The sequence below is a fragment of the Amblyraja radiata genome, chromosome 14, assembly GCF_010909765.2.
Source record: "Amblyraja radiata isolate CabotCenter1 chromosome 14, sAmbRad1.1.pri, whole genome shotgun sequence".
In the NCBI taxonomy this organism is placed as follows: Eukaryota; Metazoa; Chordata; class Chondrichthyes; order Rajiformes; family Rajidae; genus Amblyraja; species Amblyraja radiata.
This window is the reverse complement of record NC_045969.1, coordinates 18,593,095-18,617,856: the sequence shown is the minus strand read 5'-3', so window position 1 is coordinate 18,617,856 and position 24,762 is coordinate 18,593,095. Positions and strand designations below refer to the sequence as shown.

At 42.1% G+C, this 24,762-nt stretch overlaps 1 protein-coding gene across 7 annotated transcripts in view; it reads left to right on the top strand.

Moving 5' to 3' along the window:
• senp7 (SUMO specific peptidase 7) overlaps positions 1-24,762 on the top strand; it is an 86,461-nt gene that overhangs the window by 4,761 nt on the left and 56,938 nt on the right. For 4 of the 7 annotated variants that reach the window (XM_033032696.1, XM_033032694.1, XM_033032692.1 and 1 more), the window contains 3 exons: positions 11,113-11,180; positions 20,181-20,297; positions 23,787-23,902. In XM_033032696.1, the coding sequence (XP_032888587.1) occupies positions 11,121-11,180; positions 20,181-20,297; positions 23,787-23,902 (293 nt within the window). In that variant the 5' untranslated portion in view covers positions 11,113-11,120. Of the gene's footprint in view, positions 1-11,112; positions 11,181-13,074; positions 13,080-20,180; positions 20,298-23,786; positions 23,903-24,762 lie in introns of those variants that run through there. The other 3 variants (XM_033032698.1, XM_033032695.1, XM_033032697.1) reach the window with 3 other exon arrangements.

Sequence of the window (24,762 nt, the reverse complement as noted above, 5' to 3'; positions counted from 1 at the left end):
CAAAATCTTTCTCCCTTGACTCTACAGCAATTGGTGCCTTTACTTCTTTAAAGAAACAATTAGAACCTGCGACATTACACGCCATCGATGAGGATCTCCCCTTTGTTGTTGAATGTGATGCCTCTGATTTAGCAGTATTAGCAACATTAAATCAAGGAGGACGACCAGTGGCTTTCATGTCTCATACTCTCCAACGTAGTGAATTGCACTACCCACCCGTCGAAAGGGAAGCTACAGCAATTATTAAAGCAGTGAGAAAATTGAGTAATTTCCTTGCTCGCCAGCACTTCACTTTGATAACAGATCTGCGCTCAGTAACTTTTATGCTAGATAATCGGAAATGAACGAAGATTAAAAACAGTAAAATTCATGAATGGAGGATTGAATTATCTGCATATAGTTATTCAATTGAGTACCGCCCTGGTAAGGATAATGTTGCTCCGGATACATTAACTCGAGCATTTTGTGCCTCTGTTCATTCTTCTGCATTCACTGATCTTCACAATGGGCTGTGTCATCCTGGAGTCACTTGTATGTTACACTATGTTCGTTCCAAAAACTTGCCTTTCTCTACAGAAGATGTGAAGATGATGTGTGCTTCATGGAGAATCTGAGCTGAATTAAAACCGTTCTTCCATCCTGAAGAAGGAAGATTGATCAAAGCTACTCAACCTATGGAATGTTTGAGTATTGGCTTCAAAGGGCCTTTACCATCCTCCTCTCAAAATGTTTATATACTTACCATAGTTGATGAAAAGTCAAGGTTTCCATTTGCCTTTCCTGTCCAAATATGTCAGCTGCTACGGTTATCAAATGTTTAGATCAACTGTTTTAATTCTGTGGATTTCCAAGTTATATACATTGTGATAGGGGCACCTCATTCATGTCAAAAGATTTAAAAGACTACCTTTCTAATAGAGGAATTGCAACAAGGAAAACAACACCATATCATCCTATTGGAAATGGTCAGGTTGAGAGGAATAACGGAATCATTTGGAAAGCAGTGAAACTGGCTTTAAAGTCAAATGACATACCAGATCAGCAGTGGGAATGTGTTCTACCAGATGCATTACACTCCATCAGATCTCTACTGTCAACAGCAACCAATACTACTCCACATGAGTGGTTCTTTAACTTCAAACGGCGTTCTTCTAGTGGTAGTTCTCTGCCAGGGTTGACTAGCCCTGGGCCTGTGTTGCTTCGTCGGTATGTCCGATCAAATAAGAATGAGCCCTTTGTTGATGAAGTTGAACTGACTGATGTCAACCCTTCTTATGCAACTATCAAGTATCAGGATGTACATCAGTCAACTGTCTCACTTCGTGACCTTGCACCAGGTCCATCTTCTCCATCAGCTCCATCACTCCTTGATAATATTAATCGAGAACTTCCTTCAACACTCCCATCATCCCTTATGAAAATTTCTAGAAGTAATTCTAAAATTGAAAATATAAATAATAATAAGAGTGAAGTTGATGACCAAGCAATACATGTACCACCAGCTATTGAAACACCATTATCTCCTGATGCTGCAGTGCTGCGACGGTCATCAAGAAATACTAAACCTCCTGACCGTCTCAACTTATAAATAGGAAGGGAGAATGAAGTGTGCGCATGTGCGGGGCCTCGGGCCGGCGAGGCCTGCGGAATCAGCAATAATTTCCAGGCGCTTTGAAGATGTGCTTTATAGAAATGAGTTGCTTAAAACTTAAATAAAGTTTAAGTAAATTAGAATTTTTCATTTGCCTCACTACACATACTATCCTAACAGATCAAATATACCTACATCAATACAATCAGTTGAAACTCAAGTATAATAGATTGAGCAAAGGGGCAGATAGAGAGTGCCGAATATAGTTCTAAGTATTATGGTGTATCAGTTCCTTAACCTGTTCACTAAGTTTTTTTTCACAATTGGCCATGACCAGGGTAAACTTGGGGGTGGCACTGAACAGGTTAAACAGAGTCCAATATCCTCATTGGGGAAGAGATTGATCAGAACCCAGATTACAGAAGGGAAGAAGCAATTCCTGAGAATGGCAGTGTGTGCTTTCAAGCGGACAGATGAGACGAAGATTAACTTACCTCAGAGTGATGACAAGAGCAAAGTATGAAGGAGAGAAGGAACTGCCCAAGATCCAAAGCATACCACATCATCTGTGAAACATGGTGGTGGGGGTGTTATGGTCTGGGCATGTATGGCTGCTGAAGGTTCTGGCTCACTTATCTTCATTGATGATACAACTGCTGATGGTAGCAGCATAATTAATTCTGAAGTGTATAGACACATCCTATCTGCTAAAGTTCAAACAAATGCCTCTAAAGTAATTGGCCGGCGGTTCATTCTACAGCAAGACAACAATCCCAAACATACTGCTGAAGCAACTGTAATGAGTCGACTCGAACACACATCAAGATACAACACATATTTATTAAATCTACATACAGCAAGGATCTGCAATCATCACATCTCCGAGCTGCTATTCATTCTAACTAGCGTAAGCAAGCTCTTGATAATATGTACATTACTATTAACAAACACTATAATTGGCTAGTATGAAAAAAGCCAATCTACAGCAACAAAGGAGTTTTTCAAAGCTTAAAAAATGGTCAATTCTTGAGTGGCCAAGTCAATCACCCGATCTGAACCCAATTGAGCATGCCGTTTGTATGCTGAAGAGAAAACTGAAGGGGACTAGCCCCCAAAACAAGCAAACGCTAAAAATGGCTGTAATACTGGCCTGGCAGAGCATCACCAGAGAAGACATCCAGCAACTGGTGATGTCCATGAATCGCAGATTTCAAGCAGTCATTGCATGCAAAGGATATGTAACAAAATACTAAACATGACTATAGCGGCAGATTTTTACATCGTTTAAGAGATTACTCCCTCTAGCTACTAAATTGAACTACATGGTTAAGGAGAATGTCGTAATCCGCATGTGAGCTCTCCGCGAGACCTTCAGAGTTTCTTCACAGATAAATCTTCATAACACAGTCTTATGATTAATAGGTTCTTTATTGTTGAAGAAACACAATAAGATACATCCGACCATATATTCCGACTCGTACACTTTAATCTTCGTCAAACATTAGAAAACTCCTCGTGTCTTGGTTAAACGTCACATGGTCGAAGAGTTAACCTTCCCCATGTCAGTGCAAAACTAAACTAAAAACTGAGCTTCTGCGCAAGAAACCTAGCACCAAACACGCCCTAGAATACATAATAAATCCCACCCACATAATAACGGGCAGTCTAAAATTTAAAGACTCGTGCTATAATTAATGACACACAAAATAAGCCAAATGGCCACTACAGTGACTACTTTCATTTACATGATATTGCCGTGTTCCAAACATTATGGTGCCCTGAAATGGGGGGACTATGTATAAACACTGCTGTAATTTCTACATGGTGAAACCAAAATGTATAAAAATGGCCTTTATTAAAATGTGCACTTTAACCACATGTTAGGTTTCTGCAGAAAATTTCTTATCATATTCTAATTACAGTTTGAGCACACCGGACCTCAAAGTCACCTTTCAATTTCTATAGCGCGCTTTACGGCACCTGTTTCAATTTATCTTCTACATCCAGCGTGAGTAAATTTATCTTCTCTGCTATTTCGCCTCACCGCACAGGCCTCTTGGCTCAGCGTGAGTCACCAGCCAGATAAGCTAGGTTGCTCGGGTGCTCATCCTTCTCTCTGGGAAGCCCACTTGTCCCCCTTTCGGTTAGGACATTTTATCATTTCCTTTTATTTCCCACTTGTATTTGTTCGAATCCCGTAACAATTGGGATCCTGCCGACTACGCCAAATTCTGTGGAAGAAATTAATTTAGATGGAAATTAAAGGAAAATGAAAAGTGGTGGCCGCAGGTTTGCTTCAAGAGACTTTATTGCATGATATCATGGAGAGATGGCGTCAGATAACTGCTCACCAGTTGTCTGACTTCACTGCAGAATTAGTCGACAGTTATACTGTGCAGTAAACAACTTTTGTTTTTTGTTAGTATATTTTTGAATAGTTGTATCTATCTGCTACATGGGTACCAATTATTTCATTAGTCATAACATACTTTTTTGCTTATGTCAATCTTATTCAACAACAGAAAGTTAATATGTCAAACATAATACAAGAGCATCTTGACATTATAGTATCTCACCTTTTAGGCGGACAGTGCCACTCTGAGCCAATCATAAACCCCACATTTACTGCAACGTATCTACGCTACTAGGGGTAGGGGCACGGGTGGTATACTGTAAAACACTGCTGAGAGAAACATGGTTCCTTGTCAGAATAGGATCAGAATCAGAATAGTACTTTATTTGCCAAGTATGTTTTGCAACATATGAGGAATTTCATTTGCCAAGTCAGTCATACAAATAAAAAACAACAGATCACCCAAAACACATTTTAACATGAACATCCACCACACTACACGTTCCTCACTGTGATGGAAGGTGAAATAAAGTTCAAGTCCCTTTCCTTTGTTCTCCCGTGTTTGGGGGCCTCGAGCCCTCCGTTGACGGAACGATCTTGACTCCCATAGTCAGCGGAGATTGGGCCCTCCGCGTCGAGGCGTTCAAGCTCCTGCATCGGGCGGATTGAACCTCGCGTCGGGGCTGGTCGAGCCTTCTACGTCGTCGGAGCTCCCGAGACCGCGAGCTCTTGATGGTAAAGTCTGCAGGCCGTGGTTGGAGTGATCTCAGGCAAGGGATCAGCTCCGATGTTAAGTCCGGGCCCCGCGGTGGGGCTCAAAGTCAGTCCGAAGAGGCCTCCAGCTTCATCGATGGAAGGCCGCAGAGCGCCCGGGGAATGCGATGCGAAAATCAAACGCATCTCCGGCAAGGTACGAACCAGAAAAAATGTTTTCCCCGATCCCCTCCCCCCCACATAAAACAAACCGGAGAATTAAAAAAAAAAAATTTAAAAAATGAACAGACTGCCGGCAGAGCTGCCATCGTACGTCGCCCCTGATGATATGTGGTATTAATCGATGGTGGTATGTGGTATTATCTCCATCTACTATTTCATGTTTACATTTACCATCCACCCTTCAACACATTCCTAGACAAAAAGTAACAGTCTAATCTTACTTTGCCGACTCCCTCAAACCTCTTCTACACCTGGTCAACGAGAGATGCTAATTGCCACATCCAAACACCCTTTTGTTACCGTGTTAAATTCCAATCAAAATTAAGTAAGGAAGGATATTAATATTTTCTTCCACACAGTGTAAGATTGGAGATAACTATAAAAAGGGAGGCTGTGGAGGAGATATTACTGGAGGCATTGAGATTGGTAACAGTCTGTGGGGATATCTTATGGGTAGATATGAGGAGGTGTCCGAGAGCTGATCCCCAGAGTCAGTATGGTAAAAGTCAGCCTGCAAGACTACAACGGCACCTCTTTTGTCAGCAGGTTTGATGACAGTATTGGGATTCTTACTGAGTAAACGAGATTGGAGTGGGTGAGGAGAGTGGAGAAGTCAAGACAGTTGATATCGTGCCAATAGTTGGAAATAAAAAGGTCCAGAGAGAGTTGAAGACTGGTTGAAGACTGGTGGAGGAACAATGTTGGGGACAGAGAAGAGATTGTCACAGTGAAGGAGGGTGGGCAGGAGGACAGGAGGATGAAGAGGTTTGATGTCTTGCTGCCAGGGAAAGAAAGTAATCATGTTGAAAGAAAACAGATTGGGAATGTCCCACATTTGTTCTTTAAAATGTGATATGGTATCTCCCATTGCCCATACAGCTCATAATGCTCTTTGTGCAACTTTAAAAAATGAAGAATTACAACAGTTCTTAACATATTGCAGTTTTAGGTAGGTATTAATTCAGAACCTGCAAGCATGGGGTTGGAGAAACTTAATGGTATTGTAGTTTGACAAAAAATTGCCAAACTTTGTAATTTTGAGAATTTTTTGGTTGGGGCCACTGGGATTGTAAAGTTGATGGTGTCCACAAAAGGAAGATTCATTCATGTAGTTTGACATGAGGGAGCTTACCTTTTGACATAAACTGTTCTCTTCATGTAAATGATTACTGGATGTTTCATCAAATGTCAGTACCTTGAGTGGTGGCATATAACAACACACTGCAATTCAAGGAGGTTCCAGGGGCCATATTATTGTTGCGATGGAGCCCATCTTAGCAATATCTGTTCCTTCCAGAAGCCTCTGACCACCCTGTGATCTCAGTTTCTGAGGCTGACGTAAGAATATACTTCAAGAGGGTAAATCTATGCTGGAGTTATCTGACCTAATGCTAAAGACCCGTGCAGGCCAACATGCTGGAGGTGTCAAGGATATCTATGATCTCTCGCTCTGCGTTCCAAGGTTCCCAGCTGCGTCAAAAAAGGCACCTTGTACAGGTTCCCAAGAAGAGCAACATGACCTGCCTCAATGACGACTGTCCAGTAGCACTTGCATTCACCGTAACGATCTTCTCTGAGAGATTGGTAATGGCACAAAACAGCTCTTGCTTCAGAATTAATGTGGATCCGCTTTGCTTTCCTTGTCACCACAGCATGTCAATAGCAGATACCATCTCACTGGCTTGCCACTCTGCTCTGGACCATCTGGATAACAAGATGATGTACGTCAGGTTGCTATTTATCAACTACAGCTTGGCATTCAACACTATCATCCTCTCCAAACTCCTTGTTTGAATGTTGCAACACACTTGGTTGAGGTGTGAATAATAAGTCTCTGCAAGACTACAACGGCACCTCCTTTGTCAGCAGGAAAAAAGGACTGTTGTTATCCAGATGGTCCAGAGCAGAGTGGCAAGCCAGTGAGATAGCATCTGCTATTGACATGTTGCGGTGACAGGGAAAGCGAAGCGGATCCAGTTTACTTCTGAGACAAGAACAATAACTCCTCGATCAACATCAACAAAACCAAGGAACTAATCCTGAGAGGGAAGTCACGAGATCCTGTGCCAATTTTCATTGATGGATTTGGTGGATCAATTCTGGACCTTATCATCCCGGATGACCTATCCTGAACCCAGCAGATCGATGCAATAACGAAGACGATGTGCCACTGCCTTTGCTTTCGTAGAAGAGATTCGACACATTACTGGAAGACTGACAAATCTCTACAGGCGCACATCCTCGTTGCGTCATGGCCTTGTACGGCAATTCCAATGTACAGAATGTAAGAGGCTGCAGAGAGTGGTGGACTTGGCCCAGTCCATGATGGGTACCGCACTTCCCACCACTGAAAGCATCTACATGAGGTGCTGCCTCCAGAAGGTGGCATCAATCATCAAGGATCTTCACTGTCCGGGTAAGCCCTCTTCTCAATGCGATAATTGGGAAGGAGGTACAGAAGCCTGAAGTTTCTCACCACCAGGTTCTGGGTAGCTACTTTTCTACAGTTATCAGTTTCTTGAACCAACCCACGCAACCCCAATCTTGCTTGCCAACTATTGCATTGCTGTGGACTTCTAAGTGCATTTTGCACTGATGTCTTGTTTCTTTTTATTGTCTTGCAGAATTTAAGTGTAATTTATGCATGGCTTATGCAGAGCTGCCAAGTAGTACGGATTTTCAGTATTTTGTACGGAAATGCGATTAGAATTCGGATGTAGGAATTGTGTTGTTAAATACGGATTTTAAATACAGAGTTCAGTTCAGTGTGAAGAAGGGTCTCGACCAGAAATGTCACCCATTCCTTCGCTCCAGAGTCGCTGCCTGTCCCGTTCCAGGTTTAAACAGAGAGCTGTCAGTTTAATGCATGGGAATTTAAACAAAGCACTGTGGGTTCTAAATATAGCGCTACCGGCTGGAGCACTATGGGTTTAAACATAATGCTATAAGCTTTACACATAGCACTATGGCCACAGCAGTATGGGTCACAGACTGTTTAGGACAATTCTCATATAACCACGAGTCTTTGGAATTCTCTTTCTCAGTGGAAGTTGAGCCATTGATTATTTTTCAGGCAGTGGTAGAATTCTGGATAAGCCTAGTGGTGAAAGATTACCAGTGGGATTGCAGTTACATTGGGATTGGCCTTGATTTTACAGAACGGTGGGTGGGCGAGAGGGAGAAGAAGGGACGGAGAGAGGGAGAAGGAGAGAGGGAGGTGGGGAATAAGAGAGGGAGGGAGAAAAAAGGAAGGAAGAGAGGGAGGATGGGAGGGAAAGGGGAGGGAGGGAGAGAGAGAGGAAGGGAGAACAAGAGGGAAGGAGGGAGGGAGAGGAAGGAGAGAGGGAGGGAGAGGCTTCTACAACATCATCTGGTGCTAAAAGCAGGAAGCAGCCGTTCAAACAGCAGTATACAAAGATATGGCAATGAATGCACTGTCAAGTAAGGTGCGTAGAAAACATGTCAATTGGAAGCAAAGTTATGCTTTTTGTACTCTTACATGGGTATACAGCACATAAAAAAACATTTTTTTCCAGCAAAATGGCACAGCGTAAAAATACTGACTTCCTCAGCAAAATACTGATCTTCAGGAACTAGAATACTGAATGCTCTGACAAAACTTGGCAGCTCTGCTTATGTATTGTGTGCTGTTTGAGAATATGTGCTAGAGGTACTGCTGCAAGCACGCTTTTCATTGTAGTTATACCTTACAGTGAAAGAGTTAATGTCTATTAACTCTGCATGATGGGACACTTGACCATTTTCTGCAAACCTACTTGTATGCTTATATAGCTTCTTTATTGTTGAGAGTGGAAAAAGACTGCTTGTATGCTGATAACACATGTCGGTGTAACTGAAACCTGCAAGGACAACGGCAGTTGCTTCTTGGGAAAAATGACAGGCTAATATGTGACTTGAACAGTTTATAGGAAACTGTAAAATGCTGTATCTTTGAGTGGAAGCACGGGGAGCAATGAGTATGGTTGTATGCTCTTTGCACCAGTCCCCTCCACTCCTGTCTGACGATCGATTAAAGCTTGGTTTAATCGATCTTAATGGTAATGGTTAAAGGTAATGGTTAAAGGTAAAGTGGTAGCTGTGTGGAATGAGCTTCCAGTGGAAGTGGTGGAGGCAGGTTCGATTTTATCATTTAAAAATAAATTGGATAGGTATATGGACGGGAAAGGAATGGAGGGTTATGGTCTGAGTGCAGGTAGATGGGACTAGGTGAGAGTAAGTGTTCGGCATGGACTAGAAGGGCCGAGATGGCCTGTTTCCGACTAGGTGGCCGACTAGGAAAAGGGGAGATGCAGCGAGACCTGGGTGTCATGGTACACCAGTCATTGAAAGTGGGCATGCAGGTGCAGCAGGCAGTGAAGAAAGCGAATGGTATGTTAGCTTTCATAGCAAAAGGATTTGAGTATAGGAGCAGGGAGGTTCTACTGCAGTTGTACAGGGTCTTGGTGTATTGCGTACAGTTTTGGTCTCCAAATCTGAGGAAGGACATTATTGCCATAGAGGGAGTGCAGAGAAGGTTCACCAGACTGATTCCTGGGATGTCAGGACTGTCTTATGAAGAAAGACTGGATAGACTTGGTTTATACTCTCTAGAATTTAGGAGATTGAGAGGGGATCTTATAGAAACTTACAACATTCTTAAGGGGTTGGACAGGCTAGATGCAGGAAGATTGCTCCCGATGTTGGGGAAGTCCAGGACAAGGGGTCACAGCTTAAGAATAAGGGGGAAATCCTTTAAAACCGAGATGAGAAGAACTTTTTTCACACAGAGAGTGGTGAATCTCTGGAACTCCCTGCCACAGAGGGTAGTCGAGGCCAGTTCATTGGCTATATTTAAGAGGGAGTTAGATGTGGCCCTTGTGGCTAAGGGGATCAGAGGGTATGGAGAGAAGGCAGGTACGGGATACTGAGTTGGATGATCGGCCATGATCATATTGAATGGCGGTGCAGGCTCGAAGGGCCGAATGGCCTACTCCTGCACCTAATTTCTATGTTTCCGTGCTGTAATTGTTATATGGTTATATGGTTATTTGTGTTGTCTGTTTTAAGTAACGAACTTTATCAACAGTACTTGTGCAAAAGACAATAATTTAGACTGAAGACTTGACAGTACTTTGTGCCTGAAAATCGTGCACATGAACGATTAATCTTCAGGCCAAATGTCTCGCTAGTGAACCTAGCTAGAAGTATTTACCCAGAAGTAGCCATGTCAACGTGGGTTGGAGGTAAAGCTTAAAGTCAGTAGAAAGTTCTGACGCATTCAAATGAACACTGCAGCAGAATGCTGCCTACTTAATATATGTTGTATGACATTTTTTCAGACATACACTTTTGCAGAAATACTTTTAATCTTAAAACACAGTCACTTGTGCCATGGAATATCAGATACAAGAACTATTAATTATTGCAACCAATGCATTTTGGTCTGTTGGTTAAGGACTGGCCAAGGTCCTGAAATTCAATTGCATGATTGCTTGCAAAGAGCAGAACTCACACCAAAGGGTCGATTTGACAAAAACCCTGGAAATTGAGATCCAGGAGAAGATGGATTGACTGTCCCAAAAAAGTAGTTTGCTCTAATTTTCTCCCCGTTTAATATATCTCTAGTCTTTCTTGACTTTTTTTTTTAAAGAATTTCAGTTCTTGATTATCATGACAATTAATTAAATTTCTTGAAGACATCTCTCTCTTTGCAGCCGTTTTTTCTTTGGTATTATGAACCTTAATAGTGTATCTTGTCCCCATTGTCAGCATACTTGGTAATGCCGTCAATGAACTTGATTAAGCTAATGTGATGATTTCATTTTTTAATGCTCACTGATATGATACAATGCTAAATAACCACTATTAAGCACTCTAAACTCTTGTTACCAAGGACATTTTCTAGCACTAACATTTTCAAATTGTTTCTTTTCTGGTTTATAAAAATGGTTAGAAACCTGGAGTAGCCCCTCAATTTTTTAAATAGATTAAACTGAATGTGAGCAGCATTACTAATTTACTAAATATTACTAAATATTCAGCGTCAAACAATAATTCCCCTTTTTGTCTACGTTAGTTTTCCTGTGGGAATTCATTTTGTGATATTTAAGGTTTCATTGTAACAATAACTTGAGACTTAATTCCCATTGTGATCTTTACTTCAATAAACACTGACAGCTGAGCTTGCAGGCTGTTGTTTAACATTCACACGTTTTTCTGTTTGTGCACACAGTGATCTGAATGGACAGGAGAAGGGTCTCAACTCAATCCACTGATCTGGATCATCCAGGGCCATTGAAGGTAGTTTTATTTATTCTTATTCTGCAATTTGAACTGTTATTTGTTTTTATTATGATTGTACTGACTTTTACATTTTACTAATGAAGGTAATGAATGTTTACACAATTTATTTCCTTTATATGGCGGTGGTCAACCATAATTCCAAGGCATAACAAAATATGTTTGACGGTGACAAGAATTAAATTATAGCTGATAATTGTTATGAACAGGATTTAATTTTTTCCACAACATTTTTTTGTTTTGGCAATACCCGATTGGAACAAGTTGATCTGGAGTTTCTGCTAGATTATGCTTGGGTAGTTTTTACATCACTGATGATGTGTTCAGGAGCAGCAATAGATGGGTTTTTTTTAAATCAATTAGTGCAATCAGCCCAACATACAAGATTAAGGAATTATAAGAGCAGGATGCAGCCAGTGTAAATTAAAAATCTACCGTATTTTACAGTAGTTCCAAAAATATTATATTTAGAAATTAGCTTCACCCACACATTTACAACTCGCTGTTTTACTTTTGTACACTTTGATGTAATTCAAACCAGCTTTTTGGAGAGGGGGCACACAGATTTAAGGGGGACTTCTTTAATTTGTCATTCATTGAAACCATGGTTCTGCATGGCAGTTTGAAGTCAATTAAGATTAGGTTATTCCTGGTAGACTGATCATACTGATTAAATGTCTACTTTTGTGATAAATATATTTCCACATGTTAAAGAAAATTTTATCATTTTTTTCCATATAATAACTTAGGATTCATTGCAATTTCTGACGAGCGTTGCTCTTAAAAAAAATAAGTGTTAGGAACTTTGTTGAACATGCATTTTCATTGTGTATTAATTTTTTTAATGCCTTTCACAGTATATTGGCCATCAGCTGTATTATGAGAACGAAAGAGTTCTGCTCTGCTTGCAACCACATTGAATGGGCAAGTGCTGAGTACATGCCAGTGTTTACTGAGAAGTAATAGGAAAAGCTGGTGGAGATCAAATCTACCTGTTGTTTCTTTATGTATTGGGCAGCCAGCTGCATTAAAGAATGAGACTGGGAACAAAGAATGAAAAGTATCTAAAGGATAAAGGATGTCGGATATATGAATGGTGGGAAGGGGAAATTGTTTTATTTTATTGGATTCAATATGAATTAGTTGGAGTGACATCTTGGTTACCACACGAGATAAGAGAATGGAACATTTCTGTAATGTATGTATTGCATTGTACAGCATGTTTGCTGATGATATCCTGTAAAGTTCTTCATAAGAGTTGTTTCCACAAGAAAACTGGTCTTCATCACTTCATACACTTATTTTTACGGAACAAAGATTTTTTTGAATTAATGCTGTGTTCAATGTCTCAAGGCACTAATAGATAAACATGGAATATTTTCATTGAACCACACCCTTTTAACATAAAGGCTACAATAAATATCAGGAGTAGGCTACCAATACCTTCTAGCCTGTTCTATATCAAGATTGAGGCAGATCGTATACTTTTCCTACCTATTGCCGTATCACTTGCTTCCTTTAATATCCAGAAATCTATGATTTTCTGTGTTTTTATTTATTTTTATTTATTTTTTCAGTCAAGGTATAATTGTGCAACAGTATGTAAGCGACCCTCAAAGCCCTTACCCTTACCCACCTTCAACCCACCCGAATCAGGTCGGAACCAAACGGGGACAAACAACACTCACATACATACACATCCACACAAATATGGTAAGATAAACGAAACAAAAAGTACTAAAAAATATATATATTAAAAAAAAAAAAAAAGGGGTCACTAATAACAGTAAATAAGTAAGTAATTAAATAAATAAGTGTGGGGAGGTGGGGGGGGGGGTTAAGGGGAGAGCAGCTGCAGTAGAGCAGAACAATGGTGGAGAGCACTCATTCCTCTTCCGAGTCCAGGGACAAGTTGAGAGAGTTAACAAGTTCCAAGAAAGGGTTCCATGTATCTAGGAATGTCTTGGTAGAGCCTTTGAGAGAGAACCTAAGTTTTTCAAGCTTTAAATTGTAATGATGACTGAACTCGATAATTAAGTCTCAAAAGCCCTTAGCGGTGGAGAAATCTAAAGTTCGCCATGTTCTCATGGAAAAAATTCTCGCTTAATTCGTTTAAGGCTTTTCAAGCATTTAGGGACTGACTTCTGATTCTAAATTCTTCAGCCAAGGGAATTCTTCAGCCTGTCAAGGCCTGTAAGAATTTGGTAATTTTTATTTAAAGAGCATGCTATTCAAATTGCTAATTTGTCTATTGTGGGTTGAACTCTATTTCTGTGTGTGATAGACTCCAGAGACAATTATTAGCTGTGGTGCTTGTCTTTTCTTCCTTGAGGTGCTGATGCCATAAATCCTTTTAAAACTGTCCAAGCGCGATGCATGCAGGTACCTATAATAATTGCTGCTTTGAGGTGAAGAAAAATATACAATTTTTCTCTCTTTTTTTCTTCTGAAATATTTTCCATCCTTTCAAAAGCATTTTTCAATTTTTATTTTATGGCACAATGTTTTCTACGGAAGTTCTTGCCATAGAGAATATGGCCAATGTGTTTGCAATTAAAATGTAAAATCTTTCAAATGTCACCATTTGCCTATTTGCAAAAGATTCAATTCATAGATTTTTCTTCGCAAAAAATACCTTGATTAGGACAGCAATATCATAATGTTATGGTACTTGGCTAGAGAGTTTGATAATCCTTTGAGAAATCTTTTAATGACAGCTGGGATCTGTTAAGTAAATAATATGTAATAAAAATACCAAATATCAGTAACAGTAACTGTAAAGGAGTGATAGCTGACACACTGTAACCTTTACTAGGAGTTTAATATAGCACATGGCACACACGTCCCAGCACTGACTGCATCCAGCCTTCAGGCGTACTGGGACCTAGTGGGAGGAACAAAGGGAGGATACTACAGTTATACTAATATGATGGGGCGTGGTTAGTGGTGATGAGGTAGCTACATTATAGGTTGCATGCATAAACCATCTACAGTAACTTTTAAGTTATTAAGTTGGCATAAATCCCATATTGTGGTCTCAGATTGTTTACAGGAAAGCTGTGGTTGATGCCTGATTAGGTTATGATGTGACACCAGACCCAAATCAATGCATCCGCATCCTAATTGCCCTCTGATATGGCTTTTTATCAAAACACTATGACAAATAATAAAAATCAAACAAGGCTGCCCATCCTTCAACCAAGACATTACTTTTGGACACAACAAAGGAGCAACCAGTCCACTTCAGAAATATTGGAAGTAGCAAAAGTTAGACAGCAAAAGACCGTTAGACTTCCTATAAGCAGCAAATAAAAATCAGTACATTTCACTTAATCTTCTTGAATATTCCATAATGCTCTTTCCCACTGGCTGCACAGAACCACTAGAGGGGTAGCACAATGATGCACATAGGAAGAAAAGCCTTGCAAATTCACAGCATTGATTTTGGATCCTGTGTGGTCAGAGTTGCCCTGCTGAGTAACTGCAGTGTATTTTCTGGATGCCACACATCAAAGCCACTGAGCTGGTGATGGAAGGAATTAATATTTCAGGTAGTTGTGAGGTGTCATTCAAGTGGGCTGCATTGTAGTAATGTTACAAAATTTTGAGATTTTATAAATCAAGTCTGCAATTTATCTCATCAGATAAAGCATAAAAAGAAGTTTAATTTGACACCTAATTCACTTTCATATCTTCAGTATTAAAAATGTTATGGCCATTTTCATACTCGGAAATTAGCATCTTGTTCTCTATTGCTTTTCCATTGAATTAACACAAAAGCTGTGATTGAGGACAGTTAAAAGCCCATAACTTTCTTAAAAATTAAGAGAACTGAATGAAATTTTCACTTATTATAGATTGAAGCATTCTGAAACAAATATAAAACATCTTACTTGGATGACCTGAAATTAAAGCATATAATTAGTTAATTACCTAATTGTAGCTACAGGTGCACAACCTTTTATCCGAAAGTCTTGGGACCAGACACTTTTCGTAATTCAGAATTTGTCGGTCTTCGGAATGGAAATTTTTTAGTGTAGATTTTAATGGCTGGCTCAGTGGTAGAGTGTTCGGCTCATATCCGCAAGGTCGCGAGTTTGCGCCTTGATCCTGGCAGTTACTCGATCGCGAGTTTGAGTCTTCAATGTCGTTTTTTCTTGCAGAATAAATGTTTGTATGAAATACAGTGTAGGAGAAGTGTACTGACTGTGTGGGCAGAACTTTGGAAGTGATTGCCCACCAGTCTAAAAAGCCGCTGTGTCTCCCTGTCCCTGGGATAGCAGGGGGCGATCAAACAGCACAATACCCCCCTCCCCCTCCAACTCCAGAGGAATCCGCTCCCCGATGGGCCGCTACCAAAGATCATAGAGGAGCTCCTCTATGATCTTTGGCCGCTACAGCGACAAGTGGCAGTTCGCCCACAGCCCGAGCTGCGCCCCCTCATCCGCCACCCCAAGAACAAGACGTACCTTGCACACCATCAGCTTCTGCCCCTACGTGTTCCTCTGGAGTTGGAGCGGGGCTGGGCTGGAGTTGCTGCTGGCTGTGGGTCTCTGGGATCTCCGTGCTTGCAGTGGGCCTGGGGGTCGGTGGGCGGCGGTGGGAGCTGTGGACCTACGGACCTACCTCCGTGGAGCTAGCCAGCTTCGGAGCGTGGAGAGCTGCGGGGGCGAGCTGCTGCGACCCGACTCCGGTGGATGGTGACACCGGGAGCTCGCGGGTCTCCGGTGGGGGACTGCTTTGCGGGGCACCGGCAGCGGCGACTTCTCCCGCCCGAATTACGGGGTTGAGAGCAAACCCGTAGAGGTTTGAGAGTGACCTGGAGGGGAGCCTTACAATGCCCGGCGCGGCTGTAAATTGCCGCGGACTTGCTAGCGCCCGCCGGGGGCTCCAACATCAAGACCGGGGCAGGGCCCTACATCTCCCGGCGTGGCTTTGAGTGGCCGCTCCCCGATGGGCCCCTACGACGCCCCGAGCTGCGCCCCGTCATCCGCAACCCAGGTTCCTCTGTAGTTGGAGTGGGGCTGGGCTGGGCTGCTGTTGGCTGTGGGTCTCTGGGATCTCCGTGCTTGCGGTGGGCCTGGTGGTCGGTGTCCAATTGGTCCTGGCACGGTCCTGCTGCAATCGCCGACGTGCAGACAGTGCAAAGCCCCCGCGCCGGTGCAATGGGCGGGGAGCTGGAGAGGGGAGGGAAGGGGTCACACACATGGCCGGGAAGCAGAGGGGTGTAGGTGGGGTGATACTGAAGCGAGCGACAATCTGCTGCTGCCTGCCCGCTGAGTTAAAAAGTTCCCACGGTAGACTCACGATATACAGTGTTTCGTGAGTCTTGCGTGGGAACTTTTTAACTCAGCGGGCAGGCAGCAGCATATTGTCAATTATTAACCCTCCCGCGCAATATACCCTCATCTTCTCTTTTATGAATGGGGATTTAGTTCCCCTTTCTTCGAGGACCGACCGGAGGTTCCGCTGTCACCTCTGCGGGCCGCCCTCGGTGAACGTTTTCAAGGACCTTTCTTCAAGGACCGAAAAAATGGCCGCTATTCGGAGGTTTTCGTTATTTGGATCTTCGGATAAAAGGTTGTGCACCTGTATATACAAAATTGACCGTTGTGATGGAAATAGTAATAAACACCCAGACTGCCTTGAAAATTCAAAAATGTTATATTCTCAAGATCAGAACTTTAATATTATTGTATAATATGCTGTAAGTCCGTAACAGATAGGTAAATAAATTACAATTTCTAGCAATAGACCAAGTCTTTATGGAGAAGATCAGTTGCTAGCTGGTACATTGGCATATCATAATCAGTAGCATCATCATACTCCTCAGATTGTAACCAATAAGCAACTCTGTACACCTTGTTTTTTCTCAACTTTTCAATTTTGGCATTGTAAACTACAAGTTTTTGCTCTTCAAACCACACATGACATGCCTTTCTGCCCACTACTTTCCTATTACCAATGTCCTGTAGATTCCATTTCTTAAGAAAAGGATAATTTTTTTTAATAGCCTAGGTATCCAAATAACAAACTAATCCCATTCACACAAGAATTCACAATATAACATGATTTTTAAATCTCACTGTCATTAATTTATATCCCAGATGGAAGGAATTTTAATGTTTAATTCCCATAAATTAATCTAGAAACATCCACCCAAAATATAATCAAATTATTGTTTTTTGCACAATACATGTGATTCAAACTGTTGTGAATATTTAGTTTAAAAATAATGATTATGGAGAGAGAATAACACAAAATATAGACAATTTAGACGGCTTATCTCCAAAAAAAACCGGGCATTTTAATCATCTTGCTTCTGGAACGCGATCGATTGGAACGTTGCATTTGCGGTGAATTTGAACCCCATATCGGCAGGAAAAACTCTGCCGGCACATTTTTGCAACGTAAAATTAGATTAAAGCCATCCCAAGAAGCAAGATTATATGTAAAATAGACGACTTGCACTTTGTTTCGTCCCGTTCTTGCGATCCGTCACGTTGTAGGCGTTGAGGGCGTTCGAAGGTAGGCAAAAGTGCTGGAGAAACTCAGCGGGTGCAGCAGCATCTATGGAGCGAAGGAAATAGGCAACGTTTCGGGCCGAAACCCTTCTTCAGACTGATGTAGGGCGGGGGGGGGGGGGGGGGGGGGAGAGAGGGGGGGGAGAGAGAGAGGGAGGGGGAGAGAGAGAGAGAGGGGGGAGAGAGAGAGATGGGGGGGGGGAGGGAGAGAGAAAGAGGGGGAGAGCGAGAGAGAGAGAAAGGGAGAGAGAGATAGAGGGAGAGAGAGAGGGGGAGAGAGATGGGGGGGGGGAGAGAGAGAGATGGGGGGAGGGGGAGAGAGAGAGATGGGGGGGAGAGAGAGAGATGGGGGGGAGAGATGGGGGGGAGAGAGAGAGATGGGGGGAGATGGGGGGAGAGAGAGAGAGAGATAGAGAGTGATGGAGAGAGCGAAATGCAACTGCGTCACGCGTTCAGAATGTTCTGGAAATGAAGCGTCCGCGTCTCATGCACGAAAGCTGTCGGCAGCTCTATGGAATTCAGGGGAGGACCCACCCCAGTGATGTTTAATTAGTGATGGTAGGTAGGAAATAATTCAATTCAATTCAATGGAATCACCAACCTGGCAGGCTGGGGGGCCAGGCGGGGTGGGGCCAGGAAGCAGTTGGGCCAGGTGCAAAAGCATTGTGAGGTCAGCGGGCGGGGCCACCAGGCAGGCTGGGGTTCAGGGCTGGACGGGATCATGAGGCAGTTGGGCCAGGTGCAAAGGCATTGTGAGGTCAGTGGGCGGGGCCACCAGGCAGGCTAGGGGGGCAGGGCCATGAGGCAGTTTTCTCCCAGAAATTTTGGATTGAGGAAATTTTCTACCAGAAGATGTAAAAATGTCTCTGTTATTGTAACGTCAGCAGCTGGGCAGCGGTGGTGTGAGATGGCACTGTGACTCATGCAGCAGTTTGATTTTAAGATTTTTTGATGTTTCGTGAACAATTCTATTCAAAATCTGGGGAAATAATCGACTGAATTTAGGGAGGAGTGGATTTATGAAATCATAAGTTAAATCCCTACCGAAATTGTAAAAATCTCCACGTTTTTGCGTCTGGTTTTCGAGGAGATACGTTTCAAAGGCAAAATGACATACACCCACACACACACAGAGTTTTAAAAGTATATAGATAGATATAGTGCGAATTGGTCGGATCGATTTATCTTCAGCAGCTTAGCAGCCCGAGAAAGTCTGCCTCCGATAGGCAGTACAAAGCAGCATTTTAATCCTGCCCCCCCCCCCAAAGGTGCCAAAATCGCGCACACGGCCAGTGGCAGAACTGTAGTGCCACTGAAGGTAAGTATTGTAACATCGCTATGCATTGTCCTGCAGTCTGAATTTACTTGGGAGTTATTGGAGCTGTGGTTAATCAGGCCAGTGGAGAGTATTCCATCACACTTTTAAGTCTTGGCAATTTAAGTGCTTGTCTAGAAACTTGGGTCCCTTCTGAACATTTAATATGTTATCCTAAACCAAGACCCTATAGTTTCAGGCATTTCTGCAAAGATGAAACGTTTCCTATCCTATCCTCTACTCCTCTTAATTTTGTATCTCAGCCAGGAGCCCTTCAGCCTCTACTGTGCACGTAAAATCAAATCCATTTTAAGGGGCTGCCCCACTGCCGCGACCTATTCTGCGAGTTTAGACGAGTTTGATCTCGACGTAAACTCGCAGCATGGTCGACACGTGGTCCTAGGAGGTCCTATGAGGTCACTGGAACTCTCCTTCATGCTCGAGGGAAGTTCCCACATACTCGTGGCCTCAGTTTGGTAGTGGAAAAAATTTCAGCATGTTGTACCTGCATGCCTACTTTCAATGACTGGTGTACCATGACACCCAGGTTTCGTTACATCTCCCCTTTTCCTAATTTCACTATTCAGATAAAAGTCTACTTTCCTGTTTTTACCACCAAAGTGGATAACCTCACATTTATCCATATTATACTGCATCTGCCATGCATTTGCCCACTCACCCAACCTATCCAAGACACCTTGCAGCCTCCTAGCATCCTCCTCAGAGCTAACACTGCCCCCCAGCTTCGTGTCATCCGCAAACTTGGAGATGTTGCATTCAATTCCCTCATCCAGATCATTAATATATATTGTAAATAGCTGGGGTCCCAGCACTGAGCCTTGCGGTACCCCACTAGTCACTGCCTGCCATTCTGAAAAGGACGGTTTACTCCTACTTTTTGTTTCCTGTCTGCCAGCCAGTTCTCTATCCACATCAATACTGAACCCCCAATACCGTGTGCTTTAAGTTTGCATACTAATCTCTTATGTGGGATCTTGTCGAAAGCCTTCTTTAGACATTAAAAATATTTCAAAATGTGTGTCTACTTCAAATTCAACATTCACAAAGTACATGAATTAATTTACAGAATTTTTTAAGTAGTGTTTATTTTGTGAAGTTTTATCTTTTGTGTTTTATTGTATTTTTTTTTCTCACTTCTAGTCTGGGGGGAAATTTAAAATTCCAAAGAAAAAGATTTCTGAAGTGGACAAGGTAGAGACACATTCTCCTCTATCCAGACTCAGTGAAACACGAATTGAAAATTTAAAAGCATCAAATGTGAGTTAAAGAGAAATTTGTTAACCAGTTAAAGTTCTTTGCCTTCCTTATAACTCTTGCCATACGTCCTAAAAGAGGTTAATCAAGTGACTTAGTTTGTTGTTTGCTCATAGATACTGGAGATTGCTATCAATATCAGTATTAATTTCACAATCATAATCATACTGCAACATACGAGAAATTTTATTTGCCATACAGGCATACCAATAAAAAGCACCAAGACACACAAAATACATTTAATTTCTCAGCTCCCCCATTCCGCCGATCGGATCCCAGGTCGGGGCTAGTCGAACCTCTTGCGACTTTGGAGCTTCCCGACATCGGCCTCTACCCGAGACTGCGAGTTCCTCAATGTTGAAGTCTGCAGGCCACGGTTGGAGTGACGATCCCAGGCAAGGGATTGCAGGCTCCAATGGTAAGTCCACGGCCCTGCGGTGGGGCTCAAAGTCAGTCTCGAGCAAGGCCTCCAGCTCCACGATATTAGGCCGCAGAGCGACCGGAGGTAAGATCCGGAAAACAATCGATTCTCCGGCAAGGTAAGAGATTGAAAAAGTTTTCCCCGAACCCCCCTCCCCCACCCCCCACTTTAAAAACAAACCAGAGAACAGTAACACAAACTTTTTAAATCACACTAAAAATAACAAAAAAGACAGACCGTCGGCGAGGCTGCCCTCGCTGACGGCGCCACCTTGATGATTCAAGCAGTGTTGGGAAACATTTAAGCATATTACCTTGGCTCTGGAATTGCTAGTTGCTATGGAGCACAGGATTTCTCTTTAAAGGACATTCACGGCACTATTAAGTTTTTGCAGCAATCTGAGTTTTTGATTGACAGTAATTGCAATGCCTAATCTGTTGTTTACTAACCAGTACCTATCATGTCCTCAACTGGGAACTTAAGCTTCAAAATAAATTTAAAAGACTTCTTGTTGCCTTTCCTTACTAGTGGCTCTTCCACAACTCGGTCACATTAAGGGGAAAAAAGGTTTCTGAGTCATAGAACTGTAGAGTGTGGAAATAGTCTACATGGACTTCAGTTTGTCCATGTCAAACATGTTTGCATACAGTTGGACAGGCAGCATCTATGGAGAGAAGGAATGGATGACGTTTCGGGTCAAGACCCTTCTTCAGCCTGTCCTGCTGAGTTACCCCAGCTTTTTGTGTCTTATCTACAGTTTAAAGAGCATCTGCAGTTCCTTCCTATACATGTTTGCATACAGGATTAGTCCTGTTTGACTTCATTTGTCCCATTGCCCTCTAAACCCTTATTAAGATGCAATTTCAGCAGCCATTAATGTTGCCATCTTACCAACTGAACAATATTATCCTGTGTCGAAGACTCCTTACCTTCAGCTGCACCACCAATTTCCACATCACTTATAAATCATGCTTCCTACAACATGCCTGAATTTTAATGTATGTATTTAACAAGGGTCTGTGAGGGTCCCAGAAAAGAACCCCGTGGTACAACGCTGGTCTTAGGCTTCCAATAACAAAAGCAACCCTCCACCATGACCCTATCTCTATTGCCAAGCCATTTGTGTTTTCAATTTGTTTCCTTGCCCTGAATCCCATGTGCTCGATCCTTTTGGATCAATCTCCGATAGAGGACCTTGTTGAAGGCTTTTCATGGTGACTGCATCATGTACATAGCCTTCATTAATGCATTTAGTTATCTCTTTGGTAAAAAGTTGTATCGTGATAAAGGAATTAAAACTACTAGTAACTACTTTTTCGTGAGAGGAAAATGCCAAAAATGGTGTTCCATTTCTCGAGAAGTTCAGTACTAAAACAGAAAGCTGGATGTTGGAAATCTCAAATCAGACAATGTTGGAAGTGCTCAGCATTGTGAAGAGTTGGAAATGAGAATTTGTGTTCTCTCTCCATGTGTTTGTTAGTTGTTACTCGATGAGCTTAAAGAATGCCCATTCGAACAACTTGGGTATGGTATATTTTGTTGTGTTCGAAAAATATTTTTATATTTGTGCTTCAAGCAATCTACATTTTTAAATCTATGTCAAGTTGAACTGTTTAATTTAAAAGTATAGAACTCCTCCCCTACTCTACCAGAGAATACATCAGGCAGGTATATACAAGTATATAGAAGTGGAGACCTCTACTGGAAGTTATATTGTAAAACTTCATGCACAAATGTTAACATTTAAGTCTACAATAAAGATATTGGTACTAATCTCGTTTTTTTGATTTATTTGTTACTTTTGTGCAGATGTGAAATATTTATAATCATCATTATCTTGGGAATGGCTTTTACTTAAGACTCTTGATTGGTGTCGTAGAAAATCCATCTCAATTTCTCTCAATAGATTAGAAATGCACTTGACTGAATTTTCTCCAGATTTTGTTTTACTATGTTAATTTTGTTTGAAAATACTCTTGCAGCAAAGCACCAAATTCGCTGCTAACTCTATTCTGATCTCATTGGAATAGATCAGCCATGATCATATTGACAATAAACAATAGACACTAGGTGCAGGAGTAGGCCATTTGGCCCTTCGAGCCAGCACTGCCATTCAATGTGATCATGGCTGATCATCCCATTTCAGTACCCCGTTCATGCCTTCTCCCCATATCCCCTGACTCCGCTATCCCCTGAGAGCCCTATCTAGCTCTCTCTTGAAAGCATCCAGAGAACCTGCCTCCACCGCCCTCTGAGGCAGAGAATGCCACAGACTCACCACTCTCTGTGAGAAAAAGTGTTTCCTCGTCTCCGTTCTAAATGGCTTACTCCTTATTCTTAAACTGTGGCCCCTGGTTCTGGACTCCCCCAACATTGGGAACATGTTTCCTGCCTCTAGTGTGTCCAAGCCCTTAACGATCTTATATGTTTCAATGAGATCCCCTCTTCCTGCTAAACTCCAGAGTGTACAAGCCCAGCTGCTCCATTCTCTCAGCATACGACAGTCCCGCCATCCCAGGAATTAACCTTGTAAACCTACGCTGCACTCCCTCAATAGCAAGAATGTCCTTCCTCAAATTAGGGGACCAAAACTGCACACAATACTCCAGGTGCAGTCTCACTCGGGCTCTGTCCAACTGCAGAAGGACCTCTTTGCCCCTATATTCGATTCCTCTTGTTATAAAGGCCAACATGCCATTCACTTTCTTCACTGCCTGCTGTACCTGCATGCTTACTTTCATAGACTGATGTACAAGGACCCCCAGATCCTGTTGTACTTCCCCTTTTCCCAACTTGACGCCATTTAGATTGAATGGAGGTGATGGCCTGAAGGGCCGAATGACTTAATTCTGCATTTATTTTCTATGTTTCTATGGAAGAGAATTGAATGATGATATAACACTGACGGTCTGCTTTATACTTTCGGCCGACCAGCCATCACCATTTGCGAAGTATTGTTGGAACCATTGGAAAGGCATCAGTTATAGTGGAGATGATTCCAGTGACATTTCAGTTGAATATGTTTCCACAGCAAAAAGTGTTCAAATCTTAAATCTTCCATCTGTTTCCAGAAACATTGGCCATTGAATTATGTTTTCAATAAAACAAGAAATCGTCATTTGACTGTTTATAGTCAAAGGAGGAATTGCCCATCAAGTCGTAACGTCCCTGCAGCTGGACAACTGAAGTAAGAATATAATTAACTGTCATTTCGTAAGTCTGCTTGTGGGGGCGATTCTTGAAATCATTTGTATATAATGTTTGAAGTGGCATGGTTCAAATAACAATAGACAATTTTAATCAGAAATGTGCTGTTTAAGTTACTTATCTAAGTTATCTGGTTAAGCTATTTAATACAAAATATATGTTAAATTATAATGTCATCCGATATGCCATATGCTCACTCCAGGGGGAAAGTCTCTATTGACTTTTCATTGACCACCTTGTGTGGCAAATGTTGTGCCTCTATTCAAGAAGGGCTGCATGGAAAAAGCTGGGAACTATAGGCCATTGAGCATAACATCTGTTGTCGGAAAGTTACTAGAGAGTATTCTGAGGGATAGGATAGACAGGCATTTGGATGGACATGGGCTGATTAGGGATAGTCAGCATGGTTTTGTACGTGAGAGGTCGTGTCTCACAAATCTGAGTTTTTTGAAGACGTGACCAAAAAGGTCGATGAGGGCAGAGCTGTAGATGTTGTATACGTGGACCTGAGTAAGGCATTAGACAAGGTTCCGCATGTTAGGCTGCTCTGGAAGTTTAGATCGCATGGGATCCAAGGAGAGATAGCTGAACATACATGGCAAAATTAGCAAGTTTGCTGATGATACAAATGTGGGTGGTTTTGCAGATAGTGAAGATGGTTGTGAGGTTGATTGGCCAGGTGGGCTGAGGAATGTTTGATGGAATTTATTATAGAGAAATGTGAGGAGTTGCATTTTGGAAAGTCTAACATGGGCAGGACCTACACAGTGAATGGTAGGGCTCTAGGGAGTGTTGTAGAGCAGAGCGATCTAGGAGTGCAGGTGCATGTTTCCTTGAAGG